The following is a 7,959-nucleotide window of genomic DNA, read 5'->3' on the forward strand; positions in this document are numbered from 1 at the left end:
CCTGCCTGCCTGCGAGCCCGGCCCCCTTCGTCATGGCTGACACACTGGAGTTCAACGAGATCTACCAGGAGGTGAAGGGATCCATGGTGAGCGGCACCAGGGGCAGCTCAGTGCTTGGGGCAGCTATCTGGGGTGCTGCCCGATGCCGGAAGTGCTCACCCCCATCTCATGGGCTGGAGGCACACAGTGCCATGCGGCTCTGAGGCCTGGTCTCAGCTGTATGCCCAGGGGTGCAGTATGCCCCCCCATCCCTGCAGCTCTTCCGCTGCCTCGTCCTGGCAGAGTGTGTTTTGCTGAGCTCAACTGGAAATGGGAGCTGAGGCGCCTTGTTTCCAGAGCTGAAGCATTTTGGAGCATCAACAGGGGCTTTTAGTAGCAGCCTGTTGCGGAGCTAGCGAGGCTGTGGTTGGGAACGTGTCCAGGGGAAGGAGTGCCAGCTGCAAGCGTTCACCCTTTTATGCAGTAGCTACTGCTGGGCAGCTGGGTGCTGTAAATCAGCCTGTTCCGGTGGGGGTGGGCAGTGTCATGCTGCAGTGATGTTGAGGATTTCTGGGTCACCCTATGGCATTTTGGAGATTGTTCCTAAATGCCTGATGGAGCTCTGGTACCGAGGCTGCTGGCAACCCGGCTGCCTCAATCCCAGAGGAGGGTGATAAAGAGTGCATGGAGAACAGAAACTTTTGAGTGGTTGGGGAGTTCACTTCGTGTCCCCTGGGAGAGCTTAGCAGCTGTATGTGCTGTGTGGAAGTTCCTCCCCTTGGGCTGCTCCCCTCCATGTGTGTGGGGTGAGCTGCCTGTACCTCACACCCACCTCCCACCAGAACGATGGCCGGCTGCGGCTGAGCCGCCAGGGCGTCATCTTCAAGAACAGCAAGACGGGGAAGGTGGACAACATCCAGGCTTCAGAGTTGGCAGAGGGTGTGTGGCGGCGTGTGGCACTCGGTCACGGCCTCAAGCTTCTCACCAAGAATGGCCATGTCTACAAATACGATGGTTTCCGGGAATCGGTGAGTCCGTGCCATCTCTGACTGTTGCCTGAGCCATGTTGACCGTCCTTTTTTCAGCTAGCTTGTGCTATAGTCTCTTTCCTTGCCCTGTATCAGGCCATGCTGCCTGCAGGATCTGCCAGATCTCACAAAGCTGATCTCCTTGCCTTTAACAGCAGCTGATGTCTGTTTTTCTCATCACGAACTGTGGGCAATGTCCCAGTGACGGGCTCTGGGCTGTGCTGATGTGTACATGGCAGTTTCTGATGAGCATTCTCTGTTTCCCTGTTCCTTCTCACCTCATCACAGGAGTTTGATAAGCTCTCAGATTTCTTCAAGGCACACTATCGTCTGGAGCTGGCTGAGAAGGACCTGTGTGTGAAGGGTTGGAACTGGGGCACGGTGAGGTTTGGAGGTGAGTTGTGGTAAGACAGGAACAGGCCAGTGGTGCTGCTGCTTGATCTGTGGTAATCAGCAAGGTAATCTGTGCTGTGTTTAGGCCAAGGTGGTGGAGCTGGGTGGGAATCTGATGGCTGGGTCAGTGTCGTTATCCCATCAGCATGCAGCTGTTTAAATGCTCCTCTGGGAAACTGCCCCATTCTTAGTGGTGGTTTTGGGTAAAACATGGATGTTGATCATCCTAGGAAAGCAGGAGATACTTGCAGGCAGCACAGTATGTTCAGGGGGGTAGGCAGAAAATGCTCAACATAAAAGAGAAGTCTGCATGGGAGGTGTGAGCATCTAATAGAGCCTTCCAATTCCTCAGGGAGCCAGAAGAGCTGGTGGATGCTCCTCCCTGGTCTGAGAGAGGAGGAAGAGCGGAATAAACAGCCTTTTTGTTTTTAATCAATATAACTCTCAGGAACAATAGCTGAGAGGAGAAAGCCTAGAGATTTGTGTGGAGAACATGGGAAGGGAGGAAGAGGGGAAGCTTTTCTGGGTTTTGAGAGAAGAGCGATGCTGCTGCTGAAGCTTGGATCTAGGATGGAACTCACCTTGGGTCTGCGCAGCAGGGTGGACCTTAGGTTCTTATCCCTCCCCACCTCCTGTAGGGCAGCTTCTCTCCTTTGACATCGGGGAGCAGCCGGTGTTCGAGATCCCCCTCAGCAATGTCTCCCAGTGCACGACGGGCAAGAACGAAGTAACACTGGAGTTCCACCAGAATGATGACGCTGAGGTCTCACTCATGGAGGTTCGCTTCTACGTGCCCCCTACCCAGGAGGATGGTGTTGACCCTGTGGAGGTGAGTGAGGCACAGTGAGGCACACTAGTTGGGTGCCCTGACCTAATGCCTGACCACAACTCCCTCTCCTTGTAGGCCTTTGCTCAGAATGTCCTCTCCAAGGCGGATGTGATCCAGGCAACTGGTGATGCCATCTGCATCTTCCGGGAGCTGCAGTGTTTGACGCCTCGTGGGCGATATGACATCCGCATCTACCCCACCTTCCTGCACCTCCATGGCAAAACCTTTGACTACAAAATCCCCTATACTACCGTGCTGCGCCTCTTCCTGCTCCCACACAAGGACCAACGGCAGATGTTCTTTGTGGTGAGGAGGGGTTGAGTGGTCCTCCCCTTCAGAAATTGTTTTGAGGGATTTGGGGTCCTCAGGTCCTCACCTCCTCTTCTCTTTTCAGATTAGCCTGGATCCCCCGATAAAGCAGGGCCAGACCCGCTACCACTTCCTTATCCTGCTTTTCTCCAAGGATGAAGACATCTCACTGACCCTCAACATGAATGAGTGAGTTCTTCTCTCCAGGCAACTTCCTTGATCCCCTCCCTGGACCTGGGTGTTGTGGGGAGAGCTAGTGCAGGTAATGAATCCCCTTGGTCCTTGTTCTTGTCGTTATCCTCTATTTCTGCCATGCAGGGAAGAAGTGGAGAAACGCTTCGAGGGGCGGCTCACCAAGAACATGTCAGGCTCCCTCTATGAGATGGTCAGCCGAGTTATGAAGGCACTGGTGAACCGCAAGATCACTGTGCCTGGCAACTTCCAGGGGTGAGGCATGCTGTTGCTTCTGGCTGGGTGAGGGAATGTGGGACCTTCCTACACTAAGGATGAGCATGGAGGCAGGGGGAGAGGTAAAGTGGGCTTTGTCATTCCTAAGACAGGAGATTCTTCTTGTTTTTGTGGTCTCAGGCCAGCTGCTTGAGATCCCCTCCTGACTTGGACAGCAGGACCAACATCTCTTTTTCTATAGTCAGGGTGAAGGGATTTTGCAAGAATTTTACCCCATGCAAGCAGGGGGATTTATCTAAGCTGCTATCTCACTGGGGATGTGCAGAGGGAGGGATGTCTGCTCCCCATTGGTGTAACATGACAGTGTTTGCCCTCACAGACACTCTGGAGCCCAGTGCATCACCTGCTCCTACAAGGCCAGCTCAGGACTTCTCTACCCACTGGAGCGTGGTTTCATCTACGTTCACAAGCCACCAGTGCACATCCGCTTTGATGAAATCTCCTTCGTCAACTTCGCCCGTGGGACCACCACCACCCGCTCCTTCGACTTTGAGATCGAGACCAAGCAGGGCACACAGTACACCTTCAGCAGCATAGAGAGGTGGGCACAGAGTGAGCTCTTACTGTAACACTGGGCTGCTCTCTGTCCTGCCATGCAGCCCTGTTGCCCCTCTGTCCTCCGTGTTGGTCACACATGGTGGATCTTTACTGATGTAACAAGGTGATCGTTCTGCTCACTGTGTTGAGAATGCACAGTGGGTGCCAGCGAGCTGGATCCCACCTGTCCCTGACACCACCCCATCTCTCCTGCAGGGAGGAGTACGGGAAGCTCTTTGATTTTGTCAATGCCAAGAAGCTGAACATCAAGAACCGAGGCCTCAAGGAGGTACCTGCTGCACAGGGCTGGTTCTCTGTGCCCTGCTGGAATTACTGGCCTGCAGGCTGGGGTGGGGAGATGACTGGGACCTTTTTTCTTCTCTCCAAAATTTTGCTGCTTTTTTTCCTTTTATTTTTTTTTTTTCACCTTTCTTTTCTTTCCTTACCCTTGTAGAGGAAAAAGGTCCGTGCGATACCCCTTCCTCTTTCTCTTCTTCCTCCTCCTGGTGCAGGTTTCCTCTGCATGGCTGTGTTGGTCTCTGACTAAACCCAGTAATTGCAGCATGATTTGCAAGAGGGGCCCCCACCTAACTCAAGTAACATCTTTGGGGAACCTTTCCTGCCCCTCTCTCTGCATCCCTGATGAGGAGACAGGGAGACAGATGGGACACTGTGTTTCCCAGCCTGGCCATGCATGCATGTAGTTTCTAGAGAATTGACTGTATGCAGATGTGGGGAGCATGAAGAGCAGCTCTCACTCTGTTCCTCCTGCAGGGTATGAAGCAGAGCTATGATGAATATGCCGACTCTGATGAGGACCAGCACGACGCCTACCTGGAGAGGATGAAGGAGGAGGGCAAGATCCGGGAGGAGAACGCCAATGATAGCAGTGATGGGTCTGGAGAGGAGACAGGTTCGTGCTGGGGCTGCAGCTGAGCCCCCACTGCCTAAGGGCTGCCTGGTATGCTCAGGCTACTTCCTCGGGTTGAATCCTGGTTGTTCATCTTCACCTCACACTGTGTCCTTTCAGATGAGTCATTCAACCCTGGAGAAGAGGATGATGATGTGGCTGAAGAGTGAGTAGGGGCTGGGTCCGGAGTCTAACTATGGGCAGCTTTTGGAAGATGCCATTTGTGGGCGCTGTGTAAGGTGGGATGGGGCTGTGAGAATGCTGAGGAGTGCGTCTGATGCAGACAATATCATTGTGAATGGCCTTGTATGTGGGTGCACTTCTGGTCTGTCTCTCGAGTTCTCTTGATGAGAACTGCAGTCTGAACAAGTGCTCAGGGGCATCGTGTGTGCTGATGGGAGTCAGGTTCAGCACAAGAGGAGGGGTGGATCTTGGTGCAGTTCAGCAGTGAGGCGTTGCAAATGCCTAAAGTTTACGGGAACTCAAAACGATCAGCCATGTTCGTGGAAGGAGAGTCCCCTGAGGGCTGTTAAGTGCGAACAGAGCGGCTTCAGCTCAGGAAGTCTCTGAACTGCAGGTTGCTGGAGGATGGGAGAGTTCAGGGGCAAGTCTTGCTATGTGCTTGTCACTGCTACAAATCCCTTACCTTCTGCTTCATCTTGCTGGAGTTGAGATCTTGAGCTTTCCCTGAAACCAGGTCACTTCACACAGGTTTGACAGCAATGCCTCGGCCAGCTCCTCCAGTGGGGACGGTGACAGTGACCGAGGTGAGAAGAAGCCAGCCAAGAAGGCCAAGATTGTCAAAGACCGCAAGCCCCGCAAGAAGCAGGTGGAGGTGAGAAGTTACTGCTGGTAGAGTTGTGGAGATCAGGACTCACTGCCCTTGGAACATGGATTGCTGCTCCCTTGTTCGGAGCAACACCACAGGAGATCCAAGTCACAGCACATCAGCTGAGCTGCTTCCCGTTAACCTTCTGCTGTGGTCTGATCCGATCCTACCACCTCACTTTGCTTTGCCCAGTTTGGGTTGTCCAAGCCTGGCTCTTCTGCTTCCTGCAGACTTTTCTTCATCCTGCAGATGAGTCTAGATTGAAACTCTTCCAAAAGATATAGTGGTGTCTGAGCCTGGCAGTACCTTCTGACTGTTGGAGGACTTGCCCCCCCACAGGTCCTCCATGTCCTCTCCACCTACTCTATGGGTGCTTTCATTTTTTTGTATGTGTGAGCTGACAACCCATCTCCCTGATTAAGTAGCTGAATTACTGGTGGGATGTGGGAGGCATCATCTTGGGGTAACCCTAAGTCTTTAGTGCGTGGGGTATTTAAAGTCTTGGTTCTTTCCACTCCCTACTTTCTAGAGCAAGAAAGGCAAAGACCCCAATGCGCCCAAGAGACCCATGTCGGCTTACATGCTTTGGCTGAATGCCAACCGAGAGAAGATCAAGTCAGACCATCCTGGTATCAGCATCACAGACCTGTCCAAGAAGGCTGGGGAGCTCTGGAAAGCCATGTCTAAGGAGAAGAAAGAGGTGGGTTGCTCTGCCAGTGGGGATTGCTAAGCCAAATTTAGAAAGGGAAGGTGGATGTCAGGAGGCCTGGGATGCTCTTGCTTGGATCCTGCTGCTCCATTAGCAGATCAGGAAGGGAGGTTTGGCGGTGGGGAGCTGTCATCTTTGAACTGGTGAGGGTGAGCTGTTGTATGAGCGTGGTCTCCAGGTGGTCAGGGACATGGGTGGAGATAGCATTGGTGCAGAGGCTCATGATGGTGGATGGTGTGGGAACAAAGCACCACTAACCTGCTTTTGCTGCAGGAATGGGATCGCAAGGCAGAAGATGCCAAGAGGGATTATGAGAAGGCCATGAAAGAGTACAGCGTGGGCAACAAGTCAGAGAGCTCTAAGATGTGAGTGTGCTAAGCAGACAAGGGGACATGGCATGGCTTCACTGTTCTGGAATCTGTCTGTCCTCAGCTGTTGTGGTGGCTGGGCCTCTCCAAGGCTGGGGGGTTGTGAGATGGGACCAGTGCACTGTCAGCAAGGTAATGCTTCTGTCTCTTCCACCCTCTCAACACATGCATAGGGAGAGGTCTAAAAAGAAAAAGAAGAAGCAGGAGAAACAGATGAAAGGGAAAGTGGAGAAGAAGGGTGCTGCCTCCAAGTCTTCGTCCTCCACCAAGTCCTCTGCCAAGAATATGAGCGAGAGCTTCAAGAGCAAGGAATTTGTCTCCAGCGATGAGAGCTCCTCTGCAGAGAGCAAGAAGGAGGTAGTAGAGCTGATTGGTGGTGGGCTTCACTCATTTACCTCATCCCTACAGGCATATGTTCCTCTTGATAGTATGTACATCCAGTCTTGTAGTGGAGGACTGATTTTAGTCTTTGTTACAGGTACAGGACTAGATGGACACGAGCTACTCTGCTTCTACTCTCCTGACTTCCTATTTCTTCCTATTTCAGGACTCAGAGGATGAGAGAGGCGCCAGCCCGGCCCAAAGCTCAGAGGATTCTGCGTCTGGCTCGGATTAGTGCTGTCCCCGCTGGCTCCAGGCTGGTTCCCAGATCAGCGTGAGGACCGGGTGGGCCGGCCCGCAGGAGGGGCCTGGCTCTTGGGCTCTGGCTGGCTCCGAACCTGCCTGGCCGCCCTTCCTCCTACCCCTGCTGCCAGGTGAGGGGAGGCACTGGGAGTGGGGCAGGAGGGTGCCCAGACTCACTGCCTGAGCCCTTTCCCCTCAGTGCCTGGCTACAGAGCGAGGCCCCGTGGAGGGGAGGCCCAGGAGGAGCCTCAGTCCCACCTCTGCCCTGTTTCTCATCAATTTATTTTTTTAAATACTCGGGTTTGTTTCGGTCTCTTTTTTCTTTTTGTATTTTGGGTCCGTTCACATGGCAACTCGGATTGAATAAAAAACACCCGCGGCGGGAGTGCGTGTGGGTGCGGAGGCAGGGGGTGGGCTGGGCTCCCCTTCCCCAGAGGCGCACGGGGTGCTGGGATGCCTTCCTCCCAGCATCGCCTTTCTCCCGGCATCGCCTCGGCCTCCTTGAACCACAGCCAGGGGCTGAGCTCACTCGCAGCCCATCCATTAGCAGCCCGAGCCCCTCCTGCGGGCTCCCTAATCCTGTTACAGCTCCATCAGCCTCCTAATGGAGGCCCGGCGGTCGATCCTGATGCCATGCGGATGTTCTCTGCTCCCTGGAGAGCTGCACCGTGGCTGGGGGTGTCAGATGGTGGTGGGGGGCAGGCGGCGGCCCCAATCCCCATTCCATCAGCGTTCCCGCTTGACCCCGGCACGGCGGCCTGGCTGCGAGTCAACCGCTGCAGGGGAACGGGCTCGGGGAGACGGGGCGAGGCCTGGCTGCCCGCTCCGGGGCGTAGGGCCGCACGTAGGTCAGCGCGGTTTTGTGAGGCCGCCACACCCCGGGGGCGCCACAGGCCGGGGGTCCCCTCTAGCAACCTCAGTGACACACGCGTGGCCCGCGGCTCGATGGTACGTGGAGGTGCCACGCGGCGCCGCT

The 7,959-nt window shown here is 54.5% G+C and overlaps 1 protein-coding gene across 1 annotated transcript; it reads left to right on the forward strand.

The window, feature by feature from the left end:
* The first annotated feature begins 6 nt into the window (after positions 1-6).
* On the forward strand, positions 7-7,368 carry SSRP1 (structure specific recognition protein 1). The gene is made up of 16 exons (XM_003206352.3): positions 7-86; positions 822-1,007; positions 1,296-1,401; positions 2,039-2,229; positions 2,305-2,535; positions 2,624-2,727; positions 2,857-2,985; positions 3,326-3,547; positions 3,760-3,832; positions 4,318-4,456; positions 4,574-4,619; positions 5,165-5,288; positions 5,812-5,982; positions 6,265-6,356; positions 6,533-6,716; positions 6,907-7,368. The coding sequence occupies exons 1-16, from the start codon at positions 33-35 to the stop codon at positions 6,973-6,975; spliced, it is 2,121 nt and encodes a 706-aa protein (XP_003206400.1). The 5' UTR covers positions 7-32; the 3' UTR covers positions 6,976-7,368.
* The last annotated feature ends 591 nt before the right edge of the window (positions 7,369-7,959 follow it).

The sequence above is a fragment of the Meleagris gallopavo genome, chromosome 5 (assembly GCF_000146605.3).
Source record: "Meleagris gallopavo isolate NT-WF06-2002-E0010 breed Aviagen turkey brand Nicholas breeding stock chromosome 5, Turkey_5.1, whole genome shotgun sequence".
Lineage (NCBI taxonomy): Eukaryota > Metazoa > Chordata > Aves > Galliformes > Phasianidae > Meleagris > Meleagris gallopavo.

What these genes read in the sequence shown, in the direction of transcription:
- SSRP1 (XM_003206352.3), top strand. Translation starts at nt 33, where the DNA reads ATGGCTGACACACTGGAGTTCAACGAGATCTACCAGGAGGTGAAGGGA. An exon ending in ACGATGGTTTCCGGGAATCG is followed by an intron (nt 1,008 to 1,295) that starts GTGAGTCCGTGC and finishes ACCTCATCACAG; the next exon opens with GAGTTTGATAAGCTCTCAGA. An exon ending in ACCTTCAGCAGCATAGAGAG is followed by an intron (nt 3,548 to 3,759) that starts GTGGGCACAGAG and finishes TCTCTCCTGCAG; the next exon opens with GGAGGAGTACGGGAAGCTCT.